Source organism: Salmo trutta, chromosome 19 (assembly GCF_901001165.1).
Source record: "Salmo trutta chromosome 19, fSalTru1.1, whole genome shotgun sequence".
Lineage (NCBI taxonomy): Eukaryota > Metazoa > Chordata > Actinopteri > Salmoniformes > Salmonidae > Salmo > Salmo trutta.
Window position 1 is genome coordinate 37,133,854 of NC_042975.1, and position 27,055 is coordinate 37,160,908.

Here is a 27,055-nt window from a genome sequence, read left to right on the forward strand (position 1 = left end):
AAACATGAGTCTCACCTTTTGATGGTGTGGTCATATTAGTGTGTAGCCCAAACTGTTCAGACACTACTGGCAGATCGGCAGTACCGGCTTCAGACGAGTCCCCTGACACTCGTAGAGCTAAATGGAAAAGACCATTGTGAGAGTCTCATCTTTCCATAGAGGGGAAGACACTTCAGACATTTTCGTGATAAGACCAATTTTTGGGATCTCCTGGTCTGACAAACACGGCTGCAGCTCTGCCACCTTCTACCCCAGATGCGGAAGGGCGACATCGACGAATGCGGTGGATTGAGACGCAGTCCATGCAAAAAAACATCTCTAGCTGAAACGGGATACATTTTTATGGGGATTTTTTTTAAAATGCTAATCAACTGTAGGTTAAGAGGGAACTTTCTTCTGTGGGAAATTCAGTACTTCAGCATATCATTTCCTACAGATTTCCTCATGGTTGGGGCGGCAGGTAGCCTAGTGGTTAGAGTGTTGGACTAGTAACTGGAAGGTTGCAAGATCGAATCTTCGAGCTGACAAGGTTCCTAGGCTGTCATTGAAAATAAGAATTTGTTCTTAACTGACTTGCCTAGTTAAATTAAGTAAAAAAAAAAAAGGTTCTATTTAAAGTAATGTTCCCAAGTTGTTCGCATAACGTTAAGAAAACTTTCCATAAAAACCACAAGTAAACTTTAGTAATGTTCTGAAAATGTTTAGTAATGTTATAAAAAAATAAATCCATTCTGTTCTCAGCATCAACAAAACTCTTTCTATCTTATATCTTGTTAAGTGTGGTCAGGTGTGTTGGCCGCGTCCACTAATTGGCCAAACCTGATCTTAATGAGTGCTTTTTTCCTTTGAAATTAACAGATTTGTTTGCGTAAAAAAACATGGCTTGCTAGCTCCTTCCTAGTGTTGCCTAAGACTAATTCCATGGATAGAGAACAGAAGATTATAGGTTGAAAAAGAAATGTGTTGGCATGATTAATAGCTAAGGAAATTATTTTCCATGTGTCCTATCTGTGCTTGGAGTTAAAAAATACAGATGAAGTCGGAAGTTTACATACACTTAGGTTGGAGTCATTAAAACTCGTTTTTCAACCACAAATTTCTTGTTAACAAACTATAGTTTTGGCAAGTCGGTTAGGACATCTACTTTGTGCATGACTGTCACAGTTGACTTGGACTGGTGTAAGGCGGAATCAGATGCAGGAGACAGGTGCTGGAGTTGAGTGTCCTTTTAATAATTTGACACACAAAAAACAAAACCCCGAGGCACAGGGCGCTACAGACAGACTGCCTGGGAAAAACGCATTCCCGATATGGCGAACAAACTATAAATATTAGCGGCACAAAAAGGCACGGGGCGCAGCCCGGTAAAATTCTCTCCTCCTTAAACTGTCAGATAACAACCCGTAATAAAAACACGGACCACCGTCCTGAGTGGACAATCAACAATCCCGCACAAAATCCCAACTGAAAACACACCTTAAATAAATCCCCACTAATGACAACACAAAACAGGTGCGGAACAGACAGACAAAACTAAACGACAGAAACGACGATCGATGGCAGCTAATAGGCCGGCGACGACGACCGCCGAGCGCCGCCCGACCGAGGAGGGGCGCCACTTTCGTTGGATCCTGTGACAGTACCCCTCCCCTGACGGCCCTCCCCTCGGGGACGGCCCGGAGGGCGAGGCGCCGGCCGATCCGTTCGGCGACGGTGGAAGTCCAGCAGCATAGAGGGGTCCAGAACGTCTGCCGCCGGAACCCAGCACCTCTCCTCCGGACCGTACCCCTCCCAGTCCACGAGGTACTGCAGGCCCCCTACCCGACGTCGGGAGTCCAGGATGGCTCGGACTGTGTACGCCGGGCTCCCCCCGATGTCCAGGGGGGGCGGGGGGGCCTCCAGCACCTCACTGTCCTGCAGCGGACCAGCTACCACCGGCCTGAGGAGAGACACATGAAACGAGGGGTGAATACGGTAATACGAAGGAAGTTGTAACCTGTAACACACCTCGTTTATCCTCCTCAGGACTTTAAACGGCCCCACAAACCGCGGACCCAGCTTCCGGCAGGGCAGGCGGAGAGGCAGGTTCCGGGTCGAGAGCCAGACTCTATCCCCCGGGTTAAACACGGGGGCGTCACTGCGGTGGCGGTCAGCGCTCTCCTTGTGCCGTTCGCTCGCCCTCTTTAAACATTCCTGGACCGCGTTCCAGGTCTCCTGAGAGCGCTTGACCCATGCCTCCACCGCAGGAGCCTCCGTCTGGCTCTGTTGCCATGGCACCAGGACCGGCTGATACCCCAGCACCACCTGGAAGGGTGACAGATTAGTGGAGGAGTGGCGCTGAGAGTTCTGGGCCATCTCGGCCCATGGCACGAACTGCGCCCACTCCCCTGGCCGGTCCTGGCAATACGACCGCAGGAACCTGCCCACATCCTGGTTAATGCGCTCTACCTGCCCATTACTCTCGGGGTGGAACCCCGAGGTCAGGCTGATCGAGACCCCCAGCCTCTCCATAAACGATTTCCACACCCTGGACGTAAACTGGGGACCCCGATCAGATACGATGTCCTCGGGCACCCCATAGTGCCGGAAGACGTGAGTGAACAGGGCCTCCGCGGTTTGCAGGGCCGTAGGAAGACCGGGCAAAGGGAGCAGACGGCAGGACTTAGAGAACCTGTCCACAACGACCAGGATCGCCGTGTTCCCCTGAGACGGCGGGAGATCCGTAAGGAAATCCACCGAGAGGTGAGTCCAGGGCCGCTGTGGAACAGGGAGGGGCTGTAATTTCCCTCGAGGTAGGTGCCTAGGAGCCTTACACTGAGCGCATACTGAACAGGACGAGACATAACGCCGGACATCCTCAGCCAAGGTGGGCCACCAGTACCTCCCCTTCAGGCCCCGCACTGTCCGTTCCACCCCAGGATGACCCGAGGAGGGTAGAGTATGGGACCATCGGATCAGGCGATCGCGAACATCAAGCGGAACGTATTTCAGGCCCACGGGACACTGCGGCGGAGTAGGTTCTGACCGACCCGCCCGCTCGATGTCCGCATCCACCTCCCATACCACCGGTGCCACCAGACAGGAGGCGGGAAGTATGGGAGTAGGATCGATGGTCCGCTCCTCGGTGTCGTAGAGACGTGACAGTGCGTCAGCCTTCCGGTTCCGGGAACCTGGAATGTACGAGAGAGTGAAGTTAAACCTCGTAAAAAACATGGCCCACCTCGCCTAACGGGGATTAAGCCTCCTCGCTGCCCGAATATACTCCAGGTTACGGTGGTCGGTCCAGATGAGAAAAGGGTGACGTGCCCCCTCAAGCCAATGTCTCCACACCGTCAAAGCCCTGACCACGGCTAACAGCTCCCGGTCCCCCACATCATAATTGCGCTCCGCCGGGCTCAGCTTCTTAGAAAAGAACGCGCATGGGCGGAGCTTCGGAGGAACGCCCGAGCGCTGCGATAGCACAGCTCCTACCCCAGCCTCGGACGCGTCCACCTCCACTATGAATGGCAAAGAGGGGTCCGGATGCGCCAGGACAGGTGCATTGGTAAACAGAACCTTCAGACGATGGAAGGCTCTGTCCGCCTCTGCTGACCATCGTAGCCGCACCGGCCCCCCCTTCATCAGTGAGGTAATGGGAGCTGCCACCTGGCCAAAACCCCGGATAAACCTCCGATAATAATTAGCGAACCCCAAGAACCGCTGCACCTCCTTCACAGTAGCTGGGGTTGGCCAATTACGCACAGCCGTCACGCGGTCACACTCCACCTCCACCCCCGAGGTGGAAATGCGATATCCTAGAAATGAGACGGCTCTTTTGAAGAACTCACATTTCTCAGCCTTGACGTATAGGTTATGCTCCAGCAGCCGCCCAAGCACTTTACGCACCAGGGACACATGCTCGGCGCGTGTGGCGGAGCAGATCAGGATGTCATCGATGTACACCACCACACCCTGCCCGAGCATGTCCCTAAGGACCTCGTCCACAAAGGATTGGAAGACGGCGGGAGCATTCTTTAACCCATACGGCATGACGAGGTACTCATAATGGCCAGATGTGGTACTAAATGCGGTTTTCCACTCGTCTCCATCTCGGATACGCACCAAGTTATACGCACTCCTGAGATCCAATTTCGTGAAGAAGCGCGCCCCGTGAAATGACTCCACTGCCGTAGCAATGAGAGGTAGCGGGTAACTGAAACCCACTGTGATAGCATTTAGACCTCTATAGTCAATGCACGGGCGCAGACCTCCCTCCTTCTTCTTCACAAAAAAGAAGCTCGAGGAGACGGGGGATTTAGAGGGCCGAATGTATCCCTGTCTCAAGGACTCAGTGACGTATGTATCCATAGCCACTGTCTCCTCCTGAGACAAAGGATACACGTGACTCCTAGGAAGAACCGCGTCAGCCTGGAGGTTTATCGCACAATCCTCTCGTCGATGGGGTGGTAATAGAGTCGCCTTCGTCTTACTGAAAGCGATAGCCAAATCGGCATACTCTGAGGGAATTTGCACGGTGGAGACTTGGTCTGGACTCTCCACCGTAGTCGCACCGATGGAAACTCCTATGCACCTACCTGAGCACTCCCCCGACCACCCCGTTAGAGCCCTCTGCCCCCACGAAATCTGGGGGTTGTGTGTGGCTAGCTAGGGGATTCCCAGTACCACTGGGAACGCTGGGGAGTCAATGATGAACAGGCTGATACGCTCCACATGACCCCCCCACGTCTGCATAACCAGTGGCACTGTGATCTCCCCTACTTGGCCTGACCCTAGCGGTCGACTATCTAGGGCGTGCACGGGGAAGGGGTGGTCCAGCTGAACCAGGGGAATCCCTAACCTCTTCGCTAACCCATGGTCCATAAAACTCCCAGCTGCACCTGAATCGACTAGCGCCTTATACTGGAAGTGAGGGGAAAAATTAGGAAAACAAACGGAGGTGTACAAGTGGTCGACAGGGGGCTCTGGGTGTGGCTGGTGCGGACTCACCTGGGGGGCCGAAGCAGTGCTCTGCCTGCCCTCCGAACTCCCGGAGGGACCTCTCCAGCACCGGTCCACAGTGTGTCCTCTGTGTCCACATCGGGTGCAAGAGAGACCCCTCCCTCCGGTCCTCCTCGGTGCAGCCCCCCCTATCTCCATGGGCTGTGGAGCGGGAGGACTGGTAGGCGGAACGAACAGGCCCCGACTGGAACGTCCCCGGGCAGCCAGCAGGTTGTCCAATCTAATGGACAAATCCACCAGTTGGTCCAGAGTGGAGGTGTTGTCCCTACATGCCAGCTCCCGGCGGACGTCCTCGCGAAGGCTGCACCTATAGTGGTCTATCAGGGCCCGCTCGTTCCACCCCGATCCAGCGGCGAGAGTCCGGAATTCCAATGCGAAATCCTGAGCGGTCCTCGTCTCCTGTCTCAAATGGAATAGTAGCTCACCCGCCGCCCTGCCCTCCGGGGGATGATCGAAAACCGCCCGGAAGCGGCGGGTGAACTCCGGGTAGTCACCCCGGGCCGAGTCTGGACTATCCCAGACCGTATTGGCCCATTCCAGGGCTCGACCCGTGAGACACGAGACGAGGACGCTCACCCTCTCTTCGTCGGAGGGAGGGGGGCGGACGGTCGCCAGGTACAGTTCCAGTTGGAGCAAGAACCCCTTGCACCCAGCGGCCGTCCCATCGAACTCCCTGGGCGGTGAAATCCGGATCCCGCCGGCACCCGCTTCAGTGGGTGTGGGTAGGGGCGCAGGGTGAGGGACCGGAGCTGGTCTGGCTGGGGAGGCCCCTCTCTCCCAGCTCTCCAACCGGGCCAACACCTGATCCATGGCCGAGCCTAGGCGGTGGAGGAGGCCGGCATGTTGGGAGACCTGCTCAGCCATGGATGGCGCTTCTGCTCCTGCTGACTCCATAGGTTGTGGGTGCGGGATTCTGTCACAGTTGACTTGGACTGGTGTAAGGCGGAATCAGATGCAGGAGGCAGGTGCTGGAGTTGAGTGTCCTTTTAATAATTTGACACACAAAAAACAAAACCCCGAGGCACAGGGCGCTACAGACAGACTGCCTGGGAAAAACGCATTCCCGATATGGCGAACAAACTATAAATATTAGCGGCACAAAAAGGCACGGGGCGCAGCCCGGTAAATTCTCTCCTCCTTAAACTGTCAGATAACAACCCGTAATAAAAACACGGACCACCGTCCTGAGTGGACAATCAACAATCCCGCACAAAATCCCAACTGAAAACACACCTTAAATAAATCCCCACTAATGACAACACAAAACAGGTGCGGAACAGACAGACAAAACTAAACGACAGAAACAACGATCGATGGCAGCTAATAGGCCGGCGACGACGACCGCCGAGCGCTGCCCGACCGAGGAGGGGCGCCACTTTCGTTGGATCCTGTGACAATGACACAAGTAATTTTTCCAACAATTGTTTACAGACAGATTATTTCACTTATAATTCAGAGTATCACAATTCCAGTGGGTCAGAAGTTTACATACAAGTTGACTGTGCCTTTAAACAGCTTGGAAAATTCCAGAAAATGATGTCATGGCTTTAGAAGCTTCTGACAGGCTAATTGACATAATTTGAGTCAATTGGAGGTGTACCTGTTGATGTATTTCAAGGCCTACCTTCAAACTCAGTGCCTCTTTGCTTGACATCATGGGAAAATCAAAAGAAATCAGCCAAGACCTCAGAAAAACAATTGTAGACCTCCACAAGTCTGGTTCATCCTTGGGAGCAATTTCCAAATGCCTGAAAGTACCACGTTCATCTGTACAAACAATATTATGCAAGTGTAAACACCATGGGACCACACAGCCATCATACCGCTCAGGAAGGAGACGCGTTCTGTCTCCTAGAGATGAATGTACTTTGGTGCGAAAAGTGCAAATCAATCCCAGAACAACAGCAATGGACCTCGTGAAGATGCTGGAAGAAACAGGTACAAAAGTATCTATATCCACAGTAAAACAAGTCCTATATCGACATAACCTGAAAGGTCGCTCAGCAAGGAAGAAGCCACTGCTCCAAAACTGCCAAAAAACTAGACTACGGATTGCAACTGCACATGGGGACAAAGATGGTACTTTTTGGAGAAATGTCATCTGGTCTGATGAAACAAAAATAGAACTGTTTGACCATAATGACCATCGTTATGTTTGGAAGAAATAGGAGGAGACTTGCAAGCTGAAGAACACCATCCCAACCATGAAGCACCGGGGTGGCAGCATCATGTTGTGGAGGTGCTTTGCTGCAGGAAGGACTGGTGCACTTCACAAAATAGATGGCATCATGAGGAAAGAAAATTATGTGGATATATTGAAGCAACAACTCAAGACATCAGTCAGGAAGTGGACGAAAATGGGTCTTCCAAATGGACAATGACCCCAAGCATACTTCCAAAATTGTGGCAAAATGGCTTAAGGACAACAGAGTCAAGGTATTGGAGCGGCCATCACAAAGCCCTGACCTCAATCCTGTAGAACATTTGTGGGCAGAACTGAAAAAGCGTATGCGAGCAAGGAGGGCAAAATTCACCCAACTTATTGTGGGAAGCTTGTGGAAGGCTACCCGAAACATTTGACCCAAGTTAAACAATTTAAAGGTAATGCTACCAAATACTAATTGAGTGTATGTCAACTTCTGACCCACTAGGACTGTGATGAAAGAAATAAAAGCTGAAATAAATCATTCTCTCTACTATTATTCTGACATTTCACATTCTTAAAATAAAGTGGTGATCCTAACTGACTTAAGACAGGGAATTTTTACTTTGATTAAATGTCAGGAATTGTGAAAAACTGAGTTGAAATGTACACTGCTCAAAAAAATAAAGGGAACACTAAAATAACACATCCTAGATCTGAATGAATGAAATAATCTTATTAAATACTTTTTTCTTTACATAGTTGAATGTGCTGACAACAAAATCACACAAAAATAATCAATGGAAATCCAATTTATCAACCCATGGAGGTCTGGATTTGGAGTCACACTCTAAATTAAAGTGGAAAACCACACTACAGGCTGATCCAACTTTGATGTAATGTCCTTAAAACAAGTCAAAATGAGGCTCAGTAGTGTGTGTGGCCTCCACGTGCCTGTATGACCTCCCTACAACGCCTGGGTATGCTCCTGATGAGGTGGCGGATGGTCTCCTGAGGGATCTCCTCCCAGACCTGGACTAAAGCATCCGCCAACTCCTGGACAGTCTGTGGTGCAACGTGGCGTTGGTGGATGGAGCGAGACATGATGTCCCAGATGTGCTCAATTGGATTCAGGTCTGGGGAACAGGCGGGCCAGTCCATAGCATCAATGCCATCCTCTTGCAGGAACTGCTGACACACTCCAGCCACATGAGGAGGAACCCAGGGCCAACCGCACCAGCATATGGTCTCACAAGGGGTCTGAGGATCTCATCTCGGTACCTAATGGCAGTCAGGCTACCTCTGGCGAGCACATGGAGGGCTGTGCGGCCCCCCAAAGAAATGCCACCCTACACCATGACTGACCCACCGCCAAACCGGTCATGCTGGAGGATGTTGCAGGCAGCAGAACGTTCTCCACGGCGTCTCCAGACTATCACGTCTGTCACATGTGCTCAGTGTGAACCTGCTTTCATCTGTGAAGAGCACAGGGCGCCAGTGGCGAATTTGCCAATCTTGGTGTTCTCTGGCAAATGCCAAACGTCCTGCACGGTGTTGGGCTGTAAGCACAACCCCCACCTGTGGACGTCGGGCCCTCATACCACCCTCATGGAGTCTGTTTCTGACCGTTTGAGCAGACACATGCACATTTGTGGCCTGCTGGAGGTCATTTTGCAGGGCTCTGGCAGTGCTCCTCCTGCTCCTCCTTGCACAAAGGCGGAGGTAGCGGTCCTGCTGCTGGGTTGTTGCCCTCCTACGGCCTCCTCCACGTCTCCTGATGTACTGGCCTGTCACCTGGTAGCGCCTCCATGCTCTGGACACTACGCTGACAGACACAGCAAACCTTCTTGCCACAGCTGGCATTGATGTGCCATCCTGGATGAGCTGCACTACCTGAGCCACTTGTGTGGGTTGTAGACTCCGTCTCATGCTACCACTAGAGTGAAAGCACCACCAGCATTCAAAAGTGACCAAAACATCAGCCAGGAAGCATAGGAACTGAGAAGTGGTCTGTGGTTACCACCTGCAGAACCACTCCTTTATTGGGGGTGTCTTGCTAATTGCCTATAATTTCCACCTGTTGTCTATTCCATCTGCACAACAGCACGTGAAATTTATTGTCAATCAGTGTTGCTTCCTAAGTGGACAGTTTGATTTCACAGAAGTATGATTGACTTGGAGTTACATTGTGTTGTTTAAGTGTTCCCTTTATTTTTTTGAGCAGTATATTTTGCTAAGGTGTATGTAAACATCCGACTTCAACTGTATATGTTTACCCAAAATAAGCTAGCAGTGTTATTGAAACAGAGAAGGTTTTAAGGAAGTTACAAAAGTGCGTTAATAAAACCTCCCAGGAAAACTTTCAAGGAACCAGAGTAAAACGTTCTCAGAACCTCCCTGCAACCTAAAACTAAACGTTTCCAGAACAGATGAAATTTTTACTTCTGTTCTTAGAACGTTTAGAAAACGTTCAGTTTTACCGGTCCGGAAACGTATGGCTTCGTTCTCACAACCAATGTGAAATCAAAAACATTAGTTCCCACAACTTCCAAGGTACCAAATGTGCTAGCTGGGAAAGGAGTATATGGAGTTTAAATGGTGTGTGTGTGTGTCTCAGTTACCAGATCTCAACCCAATTGAATACTTATGGGAGATTCTGGAGCGGCGCTTGAGACGGTGTTTTCCACCACCATCAACAAAACATCAAATGATGGAATTTCTTGTGCAAGAATGGTTTTGCATCCCTTCAATGGAGTTCTGTCAAGGTGCATTGAAGCTGTTCTGGCGGCTCGTGGTGGCCCAACGCCCTATTAAGACACTATGTTGGTGTTACCTGTATCATTTAGGCATCCAAAGAATGATAGTTATTCAGGCAGTAATTCATATTACCCAGTTGTCAGTGTGAGATGCAGCATATAGAATGATCCCTTCCTGTCTTCTTCTGTCGGCAGTGTAAAACATTGTCTGGGATCTGTGACCACATCATCTCGCTGTCCTCTGATTCGCTGGTGTCCCAGTCGGCCCATCTGGAGGTGGTGCACCTGACCAACATCATGCCCAGCGAGGGCCTGGTTAGTACTCACTCTGACTACACTGTAGATGCCTTCAATCATACCTCCACAGGAGCTGAACAAGGAGTTTGTCTAAGATACTCACTCTTTGACAGGATAGTTCTATAACAGAGAAAACAGGCTCACTTTACTTGTTTGCTGTTGCTTACAAATTTCATAACAAGATATTGGGAAGTGTAAGTCTCATCATTATTACTACATTATTCTCCTGTTAAGTTTAATAAAGTTCAGCCTTTTTCCTCTCATTTAGGGAATGTACATCAAATCTACATACGACGGCCTTCATGTCATCACTGGGACCACTGAGAACGTAAGTCTACTTTCTGGACCCTGTTACCCTGAAGTAAAACAAATGTTTTACTTTAAACATTCTCTGCTAACCATACCCACTCTTGCCCCATACCTTTAATCTCGTTTAACCCAGAACTAAAGTCTTGTGTAATTGGTCAGATGCTCGATTAAGTTCTGGGTCCATATGTGTTGAGAAGAGATCGGAACCGGCAACTCTATGGGCCAAATGTCCCCTCCCCTTCTTAAATTGAAAAGATGCTAACAGCTGCGAAATCGTGATTTGTCCAAAGCACCGGAACTAATGCTGCTCGTTATCTCATGCATCCCATTCTATCATGAAAGATCTACGGTACCATTTATGTTTACGTACTATAGTCTATCCATGAGAGATTACCATACCTTTGTTTTTGTCTCCTAGCGTTGGCTTGCTTCTTTGACCCATGAGCTTCTTGTAGTGCTATAAAGATCAGCTCCTCTGGTTGGGGTTCTGGGATAACTGTTCAATTAGTGAACACCCTAATTAACATCTGGGTGTTTAATTGGGGGTGAAACAGAGGAGGGGTGACAGAGGCTTACAGATGGTAGTATGGCACAGAGAACCACAGCTCTTCTAATTAGCAACACTTTCAAAGCAGGACTGGTATGGGGAGGATTCTCTGTAGGAGATGGAGAGGGAATGGGTGCTGCTGTTTAATGTGATGTTTAAGTTTTACTCAGACACATACTGTGACTGATCATTTTTGTTATTTCTGAGCCCCTATGGAAGGAAAATATTGGAGATATTGTACAAAGTGTGCTGTCGTAGTACCACGGTATGAAGGGAGGAATAGAGGCTGGTGATGTCTCTGCCAAGTGATATGACTCATCTGGTACTTTCAATTGCTGCTAAATGGTGGCTGGGATTTTAATTTTTTATTTAATTTTATTAGGATCCCCATTAGTCGACGCCAATGGCAACAGCTAGTCTTACTGGGGTCCGACACATAACGAAAAATACATTACAGACAAAATACTTTTAGCATTTTACATATTTTTTTAAAATGTATGTTTTTAAATGTAACACTCTTTAGACTGTTAATGGACATTTTGGGGGAAACCATAATTTACCTGTCTTCTAAAGCTGTGCCAGCATAGCCTCCCCTTGCAGATCAGTCTGTGCTTTAGCCAACTCCTTTGTTCTGTTCATTATCATGCCATGTACAGCGCATTCAGAAAGTTTTCAAACCCCTTGACTTTTTCCACATTTTGTTAAGTTACAGCCTAATTCTAAAATTAATGAAATAGTCCCCCCCCACCACTTCAACTTACACACAATACCGATAACCACAAAGCAAGGTTTATAGACATAAAAAAACCGGAAATATCACATTTACATAAGTATTCAGATCCTTTACTCAGTACTTTGTTGAAGCACCTTTGGCAGTGATTACAGCCTCGAGTCTTCGTGGGTATGACTCAACAAGCTTGGCTCACCTGTATTTGGGGAGTTTCTCCCATTCTTCTCTGTAGATCCTCTCAAGCTCTGTCAGGTTTGATGAGAAGCGTTGCTGCAAAGTTATCTTTAGGTCTCTCCAGAGATGTTGGATTGGGCTCAAGTCCGGGCTCTGGCTGGGCCAATCAAGGACATTCAGAGACTTGTCCCTAAGCCACTCCTGAGTTGTTTTGGCTGTGTGCTTAGGATCGTTGTCCTGTTGGAAGATGAATCTTCGCCCCCAGTCTGAGATCCTGAGCGCTCTGGAGCAGGTTTTCATCAAGGATCTCTCTGTACTTTGCTCCGTTCATCTTTGCCTCGCTCCTGACTAGTCTCCCAGTCCCTCCTGTTGAAAAACATCCCAACAGCATGATGCTGCCACCACCATGCTTCACAGTATGGATGGTGCCAGGTTTCCTCCAGAGGTGACGCTTGGCATTCTGGCCAACGAGTTCAATCTTGGTTTCATCAGACCAGAGAATCTTGTTTCTCATGGTCTGAGAGTCTTTAGGTGTCTTTTGACAAACTCCAAGCAGGGCTGTCAGGTGCCTTTTACTGAGGAGTGGCTTCCGTCTGGCCACTCTACCATAAAGGCCTGATTGGTGGAGTACTGCGGAGATGGTTGTCCTTCTGGATGGTTCTCCCATCTCCACAGAGGAACTCTATAGCTCTGTCAGAGTGACCATTGGGTTCTTAGTCACCTCCCTGACCAAGGCCTTTCTCCCCCGATTGCTCAGTTTAGTCGGGCGGCCAGCTCATTTAAGAATGATGGAGGCCACTGTGTTCTTGGGGACCTTCAATGCTGCAGACATTTTTTGGTACCCTTCCCCAGATCTGTGCCTCGACACAATCCTGTCTCGGAGCGCTACAGACAATTACTTCGACCTCATGGCTTGGTTTTTGCTCTGACATGCACTGTCAACTGTAGGACCTTATATAGACAGGTGTGTGCCTTTCCAAATCATGTCCAATCAATTGAATTTACCACAGGTGGACTCCAATCAAGTTGTAGAAACATCTCAAGGATGATCAATGGAAGCAGGATGCACCTGAGCTCAATTTTGAGTCTCATCGCAAAGGGTCTGAATACTTATGTAAATAAGGTATTTCTGTTTTTGCTTTGTCATTATGGGGTATTCTGTGTAGATTGGTGAGGATTACATTTAAAAAATTATAATTTTGGAATAACGTAACAAAATGTGGAAAAAGTCAAGGGGTCTGAAAACTTTCCGAAGGCACTGTATGTCATGTTTGGCATGAAAATAAATTCAAAGTAGTTGGCCAAAGCGCATACTTGTAGTTAGTATATGACCTATACTGACAAACCATAGACAAAGGTCTCTGATGACAATGATCTGTCTGTTTATATTGCCATGATGGCACAGTCGATGTGTCCTAACCTCTACTTGTCTTACTTGGATACTGTCTGTCACTGTCTCTGCAGTCTCCAGCTGACCAGTGCAAGAAGATCCATGCGGGAGACGAGGTTATTCAGGTCAATCACCAAACTGTGGTGAGTCCAGACTAAGTGTTCCACTGTGGATACTGAGTACAGCACTGAGTACTGTTATGTCATTTAGTCCTACAGGATCTCTCTCAGGGTCTGGGAAATACATTCTGTTCAGTCTGGGTCAGGAAAGGTCAGCTATCATGAATGAGAAACGTCTGCTTTACTAGACTCTACTCCTCTAGCCCAGCCTGTCTGGGGACTAAACGCTTTGCCTTTGGAAGCCAAGTACAAGGTGCTTATTTAGTTCTTCCTAGTACCTAATTAGTCCTCAATTAATCATTTAGTATCTGGTAGTTAGGGATTTAATGTACTTGTAAGGATACAGGGGTCTGGATAGTCATTAATTGATAATGAGCTTTTAGTTCCCAATGTAACCGAGTCGGTTCATTTAACGCACAGGGGTTGGCAGCACTGGACAATCCATTTAATCTGACCTGATCTCACTTTAAACAGTAAAAAGGACAGTCAAATCACTCCTCTATATTCATCAATAGATACCTATTTATGGTTAATCAAATTATCTACATCAATGTTTTCTCCTCTTTAGTAGATGTATTGAAACACATATCTTTCTTGTGGCTTTCTTTTGTAAAATAACTATGAATTAACTGATTTATTTTCAAACAATTATCAACATGTAACATCACATTAAGGTGTGGGACGTTCACTGTATTACAAGGAACAATAGGATATCTATTTCACTCCAGAGAAGTAGCCACGTTGGCGCAGATGCTATCCTACAGTAGCTTCTAACTAACGTTTGCTAGCTATCAAGCTAGCCAGGTTTCCTTAGCAGCTTGTACACCGCCTACTGCCCTTGTGGCTAGGACCACGGATTGTCCCGGGAGTGTGACTGTTTGAATCCCTGCTCTTTGTTGCTGTTTATATCTGTCCTGTGACCTGCCCGGTCTGGAACTGCGAGGAGTAACAGCATAGCCTACATTTCTACCATGACAAAGACCAAAGCCGGAGGGAGCACCGTTGAGGACAGTGGTGTCTCTCTATCACAGGTGAAGGATCTTTTAAACAAACAAAAATAGTTCTACAAGCAGTTGTTACAACAAGAAAAAGTTTCAAGTGTTGTGTCCAAATACTGCTGGAGTCAACTAAGAAAATAATGGATGATCTGACCAGAGAGGTCCAGGACCTGAAGAACAGTTTGCAGTTCTCCCAGGGTCAGATCGATGAGTTTAAAAAGGAGAACAGCAAGATAATAGCAATCTGTAAGTCATTGAGAGAGGACATCCGTTCTGTATTTGAATCCACAATAACAATGACGGAGAACTCCGATTATCTCGAGGGACAATCAAGGCAGAACAACACTGTTGTGGATGGAGTCGCAGAATCTCCACGAGACCTGGACGGAGTCTGAGGATAAAGTGAGGGAAATGATCATTGAGAAACTGAAGATGGACCACAGCAAGATTGAAGTGGAGCACGTACACAGAACTGGAAAACCCAGGTAGATGTTCAGGAAAGAGCAAATAACTTAAGAGGAACGTACATCTTCCACAACGAGGACTATCCTGAAGCTATGCGCCAGAAGAGGAAAGAACTGATCCCAGCCATGAAAACTGCCGGAGCACGTGGGGACATTGCTTACATCTGCTATAACAGGCTCATTGTCCACCCTCCCTCCCAAAAGCCTAGAAAGGATGAGAGAGCCAAGCCTTTGGGTTCATATTTCCAATCCCACAGCACACACACCACCAACTGATTGAAGGACTCCTGAATGTTTTTTCTTGCTTTGTTTGTTATTTTCCATATTACGTCTATCTCTGATAAGCTACCCAGGAAAGGGCAAAAAATAGCCCATATTAATATATGTAGCCTTAAAATATAAGGTTAATGAAATCAATAACTTGCTAAACATCAGCTACATTTCATATATTAGCCATTTCTGATAATTCCTTTGATACAGCAGTATCAATACAAGGATATAACATCTATAGAAAAGACAGGAATGCTTATGGGGAGGTGTTGCTGTATATATTCAGAGCCATATCCCTGTAATGCTTAGAGAGGATCTCATGTCAAATGTTATTGAAATGTTGTGGTTGCAGGTTCATCTGCCTCATCTAAAGCCTATTTTTTTAGGGTGCTGCTGTAGGCCACCAAGTGCTAACAGTCAGTATCTAAATAATGTGTGTGAAATGCTTGATAGTGTATGTGATGTAAACAGAAGTCTACTTTCTTTGGGACTTGAATATTCACTGGTTTTCATCAAGTTGTTCGCTTAAGAGGAAGCTTCTCACTGCAACCAGTGCCTGTAATCTAGTTCAGGTTATTAAGCAACATACCAGGGTGTTTACAAACACTACAGAAACAAGACCCTCTGGATGTATTGATCACGTCTTTGCTAATATTGTAGAACTTTGTTCTAAAGCTGTATCCGTACCCATTGGATGCAGTGATTACAATATAGGGGCTATATCCAGGAAAGCCAAGTTTCCAAAATCATGCACCAGTTAAGAACTGTTAAGGCTCCATGGATTGATGAGCAATTGTAAAATGTATGGTTGACAGAGATGGGGCAAAAGGAGTGGCAAATAAGTCTGGCTGCACATCTGACTGGCTGACTTACTGCAAATTGAGAAATGATGTGACTAAACCCATCACAAAGAAGAAGAAGAAGCCAAAATCAATGATATAAAGAGTGATGGAATAAAAAATTATAATAATAATTATGGGCAGAAACTCAAATTCAACTCCATCTTTCGTCGAATAAGATAATTTATTTATTACAAACCATTTGATGTTGCCAATTATTTTAATGATTACTTCATCGGCAAAGTGTGCAATCTTAGGCAGGAAATGCCAAATACGAACAGTTAGCCATCGTATTCATGCATAAAAAAACGAAGCATTGTAAGTTTCAATTTTGTAAAGTTAGTGTGGAAGAGGTGTTTTTGTTATCGATTAATAATGACAAACCTCCTGGCATTGACAACTTAGATGGAAATCTACTGAGGATAATAGCTGACTCTATAGCCTCTCCTATCTGTCATATCTTTAATCTGGGCCTAGAGAAAAGTGTTTGTCCTCAGGTCTGGAGGGAGGCTAAAGTCATTCTGCTACCCAATAATGGTAAAGCGGCCTTTACTGGTTCCAACAGCCGACCAATCAGCTTGCTGCCAGTTCTTAGCAAAATGTTGGGAAAAATGGTGTTTGACCAAATACAATGCTCTCTTGCTGTAAACAAATGAACAACAGACGTTCAGCATGCTTATGGAGAAGGGCACTCAACATGTACTGCACTGACACAAATGACTGATGATTGGTTGAAAGAAATTGATAATAAGATTGCGATAGCTGTACTGTTAGGGCAGGCTTTTGATCTTATTGACATCACCTGTTTTTTGTTTTTTTACTTCATGTGTTATGGCTTTTCAACCTCTGCCATATCGTGGATTCAGAGCTACATTATCTATCTAATAGAATACAAAGGGGTTTCTTTATTGGAAGCTTCTCTAATGTTAAACATATAAAGTTAGTGTACCGCAGGGCAGTTCACTTGGCCCTTTACTCTTTTCTATTTTTACCAATGACCAGACACTGGCATTAAACAAAGCCTGTATGTTCATATATGATGATGTTTCAACCCTGTACACGTCAGCAACCACAGCTAGTGAAATCACTGCAACCCTAAACAAAGAGTTGCCGTCAGTTTTAGAATGGGTGGCCAGTAATAAACTGGTCCTGAACATCTCTAAAACTAAGAGCATTGTATTTAGTACAAATAATTCCATAAGTTCAATAACTCAGCTGAATCTGGGAATGAATGGTGTGTCTGTTAAGCAAGTTGAGGAGACAAAATTACTTGGTGTTACCTTAGATTGTAAACTGTCATGGTCAAAACATATTGATGTAATGGTTGTTAAGATGGGGAGAGGTCTGTCCGTAATAAAGAGATGCTCTGCTTTTTTGACACTACACTCCACAAAGAAAGTCCAGCAGGCTCTAGTTTTATCTTGATTATTGTCCAGTCATATGGTCATGTGCTGCAAAGAAGGACATAGTTAAGCTGCAGCCGGCCCAGAAAAGAGCGGGAATTGTAATCAGAGGGCTAATACTGTATTAATACTATACATGCCAGTCTCTTTGGCTAAGAGTTGAGAAAAGACTAGCTGCATCATTTCTTTTTATAAAAAACATGAATGTGTTGGAAATTCCCAATTGTTTGCATAGTCAACTTACACACAGCACTGACACACACTTACCCATCAGACACGCCACCAGGGGTCTTTTCACAGTCCCGGGTCCAGAACAAATTCAAGGAAACTTACAGTATTATACAGAGCCATGATTGCATGGAACACCCTTCCATCTCATATAGCATAAGTGAACAGCAAACCTGGTTTCAAAAAGCAAATAAAGCAACACCTCACAATTCCTCTCCCCATGTGACCTACTTGTTGTGTGTATGTACAGTCATGTATATGTAACTGATAGCTGCTCACACACACACCCAACATGTTAATGTTTTTAAATGTATGTAAATTGTAAAGTAGTCTGTAATGTATTTTTCGTTATGTGTCGGACCCCGTTAAGACTAGCTGTCGCCATTGGCGTTGGCTGATGGGGATCCTAATTAAAATCTAATCTAAATCAAAGCTTTTCAGCATTCCTTCTATTTTTGCCAGAAGTAAATGTTTGTTTATCCTACTGTGGCTTCTGACTGTGGCTTCTGCACACATGTACAGAAGCCATAGTAGCTACGTCATCCACTGATGAAACAGTGGCAGCTTTAGAGGTCACGACCTACTGTTTGTGTCACTTTGCATTGAGGTCTGTGTATGTTTCTCCTTGTTGTTACTGCAGAGGCCCTCCAGGCTATTTAAAGTCCAGTAAATATGATTCTAGTGGAATTGGAGATGTAGTATGAAAACAGCTGGCAGGAGATAATAAACTAACATCTAATATAAACAATGGATTGGGAGGACTGTGGTATTTTCTGTAATTTGTTTGGGTTGGTGTCACCATGGTGGATGCATTAATCAGGCCGCTTGTGATGTTGTCATACTGAGCAGGGGCAGTGTCCTAGCTCGGTAGGGGACCATTACTAGTAGGCCTAACTGCACATTTGTGATATATTTTTAAAAGGTAAAGGGCACAGTACTTCCTCCTACCTTAACAAAGATACACTAATAAGTTGTGGTTGCGGTAGCTTGTTTTACTGTGTTTAGAAGAGAACTAATTTACTGTATGATCAGCCAATCACATAGATTATACGTTTTATGACATGACGCTGTGTCCAGAAACATGAGACAGTGGTTGTGCCAATGAACTTTCATAATATTAACTGAATGGTCACATGCCTTGGCAAACATCCAATAGAGGTTTACAACTGGCAAACCTGTCCTGTTGGCCAGAGGCTAGCTAGCTTATTACATGCTTTGTCCCAGCTAGCACATACGTTTATGAGAACCATATGTTTCTTAGAGCTTGGTGAGAACATGGTTGTCCTATGGTTATTTTTGCATACAACCTTCCTACAACTTTCTGGGCATGGTGCAGTATTGTTGCTTGGCTTTGGAACATTCTCAGCACATTAAATGACCCTCACAAAAAAAGTTGATTTTATGGTGTTTCGTTACTTTAAACAGAACATATCCTAAAAGTTACAACATGATTACATTTAGTAACAATTTTGGTTTGTTCTCCAACTGATTTGACATTGGGAATGTTCTCAATTAGTTAAGAGAAAGTTAAGAAACAATGTTCTTATGTGGGAATTTCAGTACTTCAGCAAAATGTTTCCAAAAGGTTTCCTCCTGGTTCTATTTAAAGTCATGTTTCCTAAAAGTTCAACCATGGTTACATTTAATTTCAATTTTGTTAATGTTCTAGAAACATTCTCCAACTGGTTTGACATTGGGAATGTTCTCAAATATTTATTCTGTGGGAATTTCAGTGCTTCAGCATGTTTCCTAAAGGTTTCCTCATGGTTCTATTTAAAGCCATGTTCTCAAATTGTTCAGAGAACGTTAAGAAAGCTATCCACAAATAACGCAAGAAAACTTTAGTAGCATTCAGAGAACATTCTAAGAATGTTATTTAAAACATATACGTTTTGTTCTCAGCGTCAAACAAAACTATTTCTATCCTCTATCTTGTTAAGTGTGTTCTGGTGTGTTTTTTTGACTCATGTCATGTCTATGCTAGTATGGCTTAAATTTGCTAGCTAGTTAACCAATAACTGTAACAATGTAATTGATAGACAACAAGTGCACATTGTGCAAATATATTTGTTTTCAATAAACATTGGAGATTAAATATAGTTTTAAATGTTGCCAACAATCTGAACCAACCCTGTCAGTTTTGCCCCATAGTTGCCCACGCATCGGTTTTGTTTTAATCTCACTTTTGCCGTGTCACATTAAAAAATAAATACATTTGCATGATTAATGCTGAAGGAAAATAATTTCCATGTGTCCTACCTGTGCTTGGAGTTCAAAAAAGTAAACCCAAAATAAGGTAGCAGTGTTATTAAAAGTATTATTGAAACTTTCAGTGAAAGTTTGAAGGAAGTTATACAAAAAACTCAAAATTACCAACAATGGAAATAAAACCTCCCAGGAAAACTTAAAAGGAACCAGAGTAAAACTTTCGTAAAACCTCACTTCAAATGCTCCCAGAACATGTGAAATTATCACTTCTGTTCTCAGAACATTTAAAAAACTTTCAGTATTATCCGGTCTGAAAAACACATGGCTTCGTTCACCACAACCAATATGAAACAAAAAACATACGTTCCCATAACTTCTAAGGAACCAAATGTGCTAGCTGGGGTGTGATCTGCCACTGCAGGCAGTGAATATGCATGTGTGTCACCGCCTGTATTTTTTTTCTTCTAGATGCATCTGCATGTACAGTACCAGTGAAAAGTTTGGACACCTACATTTGAAGTCGGAAGTTTACATACACTTAGGTTGGAGTCATTCAAACTCGTTTTTCAACCACTCCACAAATTTCTTGTTAACAAACTATGGTTTTGGCAAGTCGGTTAGGACATCTACTTTGTGCATGACACAAGTCATTTTTCCAACAATTGTTTACAGACAGATTATTTCACTCATAATTCAGAGTATCACAATTCCAGTGGGTCAGAAGTTTACATACACTAAGTTGACTGTGCCTTTAAACAGCTTGGAAAATTCCAGAAAATGATATCATGGCTTTAGAAGCTTCTGATAGGCTAATTGACATAATTTGAGTCAATTGGAGATATACCTGTGGATGTATTTCAAGGCCTACTTTCAAACTCAGTGCCTCTTTGCTTGACATCATGGGATTATCAAAAGAAATTAGCCAAGACCTCAGAAAAAAAATTGTAGACCTCCACAAGTCTGGTTCATCATTTGGAGAAATTTCCAAAGGCCTGAAAGTATCACGTTCATCTGTAGAAACAATAGTACGCAAGTATAAACACCATGGGACCACGCAGCCGTCACACTGCTCAGGAAGAAGACGTGTTCTGTCACCTAGAGATGAATGTACTTTGGTGCGAAAAGTGCAAATCAATCCCAGAACAACAGCAAAGGACCTTGTGAAGATGCTGGAGGAAACAGGTACAACAGTATCTATATCCACAGTGAAACGAGTCCTATATCGACTTAACCTGAAAGGCCGCTCAGCAAGGAAGAAGCCACTGCTCAAAAACAGCCAAAAAAAGCCAGACATTGTTTGCAACTGCACATGGGGAGGCTTGCAAGCCGAAGAACACCATTCCAACCATGAAGCACGGGGATGGCAGCATCATGTTGTGGGGGTGCTTTGCTCTAGGAGGGACTGGTGGACTTCACAAAATAGATGGCATCATGAGGGAGGAAAATTATGTGGATATATTGAAGAAACATCTCAAGACATCAGTCAGGAAGTTAAAGCTTGGTTGCAAATGGGTCTTCCAAATGGACAATGACCTCAAGCATACTTCCAAAGTTGTGGCAAAATGGCTTAAGGACAACAAAGTCAAAGTATAGGAAAAGCCCTGACCTCAATCCTATAGACAATTTGTGGGCAGAACTGAAAAAGTGTGTGCGAGCAAGGAGGCCTACAAACCTGACTCAGTTACACCAGCTCTGTCAGGTGGAATGGGCCAAAATTCACCCAACTTATTGTGGGAAGCATGTGGAAGGCTACCTGAAACGTATGACCCAAGTTAAACAATTTAAAGGAAACGCTACCAAATACTAATTGAGTGTATGTAAACTTCTAACCCACTGGGAATGTGATGAAAGAAATAAAAGCTGAAATAAATAATTCTCTCAACTATTATTCTGACATGTCACATTCTTAAAATAAAGTGGTGATCCTAACTGACCTAAAACAGGGAATTTGTGCTAGGATTAAATGTCAGGAATTGTGAAAAACTGAGTTGAAATGTATTTTGGCTAAGGTGAATGTAGACTTCTGACTTCAACTGTACTTATTCAAAGGTTTTTCTTTATTTTTACAATTTTCTACATTATAGAATAATAGTAAGACCTCAACTATGAAATAACACACATGGAATCATGTAAACAAAAAAGTGTTTTATATTTGAGATTCTTCAAAGTTGCCACCCTTTGCCTTGATGACAGCTTTACACACTCTTGACATTCTCTCAACCAGCTTCACCTGGAAAGCTTTTCCAACAGTCTTGAAGGAATTCTAACATATGCTGAGCACTTGTTGGCTGCTTTTACAACATTTGTATGTTTTACAACATTCCAAGATGGCGTAGCAGTCAGGCATCTTCCTCTTCGTCTGGTCTTCGTCTTGTCATGTCCCGTGTATATATCTTTTTTCTTTGCATATATTTAGTATATATTTTCTAAATATTTTTTAACCTCAACTCCAACATTCTCTCCTGCAACCAGCCTCACCCAATGTGGTATGGATCTGCTAGTATGGATCTGCTATTTTCTTTAATTTAGAACTGGAAGCCCCAACTGTGGCTAGCCAGCTAACTAGCTACTAGCTAGTAGTCAGCTAGCCACTGCTAGCTCATCAGCTAACCTTTAGCCTGGACAACTCCTGCCTGTCTGCACAGCGTGATTCATCCCAGAGCATACCGGACTCTTTTCCCCACATCTCCGGATTCCTACTGCAAGCTCTAAACCTTTTCAACTGGATCATCGCAGCTTTCTAGCTGCTATCCGAGTGGCTACTCCTGGCTAACGTATCTGTCCCGAAGCAAGCACCAATTTGCCTGGAGCTAGCTTATGCTAGGCCCATCTCATAGCTGAAGAGGTCCATCACTCCTTGGGCTACAATACCTATTTTGCCAATTGGCCTGGACCCCTTTTACTGCCGATATGGAGCCCTGCCGATCCTTCACGACTGGTCTGCCAACGTAACCGCCCGAGGGGCTACAACTGACTTCTTCCATTCCGACGTCCCTCTAAGGCCCTTCTGCTAGCCTGCTAGCCCAGGCCTGCTAGCTGTCTGAATCGCTGTGTCTCCAGCACGCTTAGCTACTCACTAGACCCCATGATCACTCGGCTACGCATGCCTCTCCCTATGTCAATATGCCTTGTCCATTGTTGTTTTGGTTAGTGATTATTGTCTTATTTCATTGTAGAGCCTCCAGCCCTGCTCAATATGCCTTAGCTAACCCTTTTGTTCCACCTCCCACATATGCGGTGACCTCACCTGGTTTAAATGCTGTCTCTAGAGACAATACCTCTCTCATCGTCACTCAATGCCTAGGTTTACCTTCACTATATTCACATCCTACTATACCCTTGTCTGTACATTATGCCTTGAATCTATTCTTCCATGCCCAGAAACCAGCTCCTTTTACTCTTTGTTCCGAATGCACTATACGACCAGTTCTTATAGCCTTTTGCCATACCCTTAACATACTCCTCCTCTGTTCCTCTGGTGATGTATATGTTAATCCAGGCCCTGCAGTGCCTAGCTCCGCTCCCATTCCCCAGGCAATCTCATTTGTTGACTTCTGTAACCGTAAAAGCCTTGGTTTCATGCATGTTAACATTAGAAGCTTCCTCCCTAAGTTTGTTTTATTTACTGCTTTAGCACACTCTGCCAACCTGGATGTACTTGCTGTGTCTAAATCCTGGCTTAGGAAGGCCACCAAAACCCCTGACATTTCCATCCCTAACTATAACATTTTCCGACAAGATAGAACTGCCAAAGGGGGTGGAGTTGCAATCTACTGCAGATAGCCTGCAGAGTTCTGTCATACCATCCAGGTCTGTGCCCAAACAATTTGAGCTTCTACTTTTAAAAATCCACCTTTCCAGAAACAAGTCTCTCACCATTGCTGCTTGCTATAGACCACCTTCTGCCCCCAGCTGTGCCACGGACACCATATGTGAATTGATTGCCCCCATCTATCGTCAGAGCTCGTACTGTTAATGTGACCTAAACTGGGACATACTTAACACCCCGGCTGTCCTACAATCTAAACTAGATGCCCTCAATCTCACACAAATTATCAATGAACCTACCAGGTACAACCCCAAATCCGTAAACACGGGCACCCTCATAGATATCATCCTAACCAACCTGCCCTCCAAATACACCTCTGCTGTCTTCAACCAGGATCTCAGCGATCACTGCCTCATTGCCTGCGTCCGTAATGGGTCCGCGGTCAAACAACCACCCCTCATCATTGTCAAACGCTCCCTAAAACACTTCGGCGAGCAGGCCTTTCTAATCGACCTGGCTCAGGTATCCTGGAAGGATATTGACCTCATTCCATCAGTAGAGGATGCCTGGTTATTCTTTAAAAGTGTTTTCCTCACCATCTTAAAGAAGCATGCCCCATTCAAAAAATGTAGAACCAGGAACAGATATAGCCCTTGGTTCACTCCAGACCTGACTGCCTTTGACCAACACAAAAACTTCCTGTGGCATACTGCATTAGCATCGAATACTCCCCGCGATATGCAACTTTTCAGGGAAGTTAGGAACCAATATACACAGGCAGTTAGGAAAGCAAACGCTAGCTTTTTCAAACAGAAATTTGCATCCTGTAGCACAAACTCCAAAACATTCTGGGACACTGTAAAGTCCATGGAGAATAAGAGCACCTCCTCCCAGCTGCCCACTGCACTGAGGCTAGGAAACACTGTCACCACCGATAAATCCATGATAATTGAGAATTTCAATAAGCATTTTTCTACGGCTGGCCATGCTTTCCACCTGGCTACCCCTACCCCGGTCAACAGCCCTGCACCCCCCACAGCAACTTGCCCAAGCCTCCCCCATTTTTCCTTCAACCAAATCCAGATAACAGATGTACTGAATGAGCTGAAAAATCTGGAGCCATACAAATCAGCTGGGCTAGACAATCTGGACCCTCTTTTTCTAAAATTGCAATTGTTGCAACCCCTATTACTAGCCTGTTCAACCTCTCTTTCGTATCGTCTGAGATCCCCAAAGATTGGAAAGCTGCCGCGGTCATCCCTCTCTTCAAAGGGGGAGACACTCTAGACCCAAACTGTTACATACCTATATCTATTCTACCCTGCCTTTCTAAGGTCTTCGAAAGCCAAGTTAACAAACAGATCACCGACCATTTCGAATCCCACCGTATCTTCTCCACTATGCAATCTGGTTTCTGAGCTGGTCATGGGTGAACCTCAGCCACGCTCAAGGTCCTAAACGATATCATAATCTCCATCGATAAGAGACAATACTGTGCAGCTGTATTCACCGACCTGGCCAAGGCTTTCGACTCTGTCAATCACCACATTCTTATCGGCAGACTCAACAGCCTTGGTTTCTCAAATGACTGCCTCCCCTGGTTCACCAACTACTTCTCAGACAGAGTTCAGTGTGTCAAATCGGAGGGTCTGTTGTCCGGACCTCTGGCAATCTCTATGGGTGTGCCACAGGGTTCAATTCTCTGGCCGACTCTTTTCTCTGTATACATCAATGATGTTGCTCTTGCTGCTGGTGATTCTCTGATCCACCTCTACGCAGACGACACCATTCTGTATACTTCTGGGCTTTCTTTGGACACTGTGTTAACTAACCTGCAGATGAGCTTTAATGCCATATAACTCTCCTTCCTTGGCCTCCAACTGCTCTTAAATGCAAGTAAAACTAAATGCATGCTCTTCAACCGATTGCTGCCCGCACCTGCCCGCCCATCCAGCATCGCTACTCTGGACGGTTCTGACTTACAATATGTGGACAACTACAAATACCTAGGTGTCTGGTTAGATTGTAAACTCTCCTTCCATACTCACATTAAGCATCTCCAATCCAAAATTAAATCTAGAATCGGCTTCCTATTTTGCAACAAAGCATCCTTCACCCATGCTGCCAAACATACCCTCGTAAAAGTGACTATCTTACTGATCCTTGACTATGGCGATGTCATTTACAAAATAGCCTCCAACACTCTACTCAGCAAATTGGATGTAGTCTATCACAGTGCCATCCGTTTTGTCACCAAAGCCCCGTATACTACCCACCACTGCGGCCTGTATGCTCTCATTGGCTGGCCCTCGCTTCATATTTGTCGCCAAACCCACTGGCTCCAGGTTGTCTATAAGTCTTTGCTAGGTAAAGCCCCGCCTTATCTCAGCTCACTGGTCACCATAGCAGCACCCACCCGTAGCAGGCGCTCCAGCAGGTATATTTCACTGGTCACCCCCAAAGCTAATTCCACCTTTGGCCGCCTTTCCTTCCAGTTCTCTGCTGCCAATGACTGGAACGAATTGCAAAAATCACTGAAGCTGAAGACTCATATCTCCCTCTCTAACTTTAAGCACCAGCTGTCAGAGCAGCTCACAGATCATTGCACCTGTACATAGCCCAACTGTAAATAACCCATCCAGCTACCTCCTCCCCATACTGTTATTTATTGTTTTGCTACTTTGCACCCCAGTATCTCTACTTGCACATTCATCTCTCCAGTGTTTAATTGCTAAATTGTAATTATTTTGCCGCTATGGCCTATTTATTGCCTTACCTCCCTTATCTAACTTCATTTGCACACACTGTATATAGAGTTTTCTATTGTGTTATTGACTGTATGTTTGTTTATTCCATGTGTAACTCTGTGTTGTTGTTTGTGTCGAACTGCTTTGCTTTATGTTGGCCAGGTTGCTGTTGTAAATGAGAACTTGTTCTCAACTGGCCTACCTGGTGAAATATATATATTTTTTTTTAAATTTAAAAAAACTTTGCGGTCCAACTCATCCCAAACCATGTCAATTGGGTTGAGGTTGGGTGATTGGAGGCCAGGTCATTTGATGCAGCACTCCATCACTCTCCTTCTTGGTGAAATAGCCCTTACACAGCCTGGAGGTGTGTTGGGTCATTGTCCTGTTGAAAAACAAATGATAGTCCCACTAAGCGCAAAACAGATGGGATGGCGCATATCTGCAGAATGCTGTGGTAGCCATGCTGGTTAAGTGTGCTTGAATTCTAAATAAATCACTGAGTGTCACCAGTTGCGTCACACCTCCTCCTCCATGCTTCACGGTGGGAACTACACATGAAGAGATTATCCGTTCACGTACTCTGTGTCTCACAATGACACGGCGGTTGGAACCAAAAATCTAAAATTTGGACTCATCAGACCAAAGTACAGATTTCCACCCGTC

General features: G+C 45.3%; 1 protein-coding gene across 3 annotated transcripts in view; it reads left to right on the forward strand.

The window, feature by feature from the left end:
* LOC115154522 (connector enhancer of kinase suppressor of ras 2) overlaps positions 1-27,055 on the forward strand; it is a 66,990-nt gene that overhangs the window by 19,792 nt on the left and 20,143 nt on the right. For all 3 annotated transcript variants that reach the window (XM_029700812.1, XM_029700814.1, XM_029700813.1), the window contains exons 6-8: positions 10,093-10,212; positions 10,463-10,522; positions 13,419-13,487. In XM_029700812.1, coding sequence (XP_029556672.1) covers positions 10,093-10,212; positions 10,463-10,522; positions 13,419-13,487 — 249 coding nt within the window. The remainder of the gene's footprint in view (positions 1-10,092; positions 10,213-10,462; positions 10,523-13,418; positions 13,488-27,055) is intronic.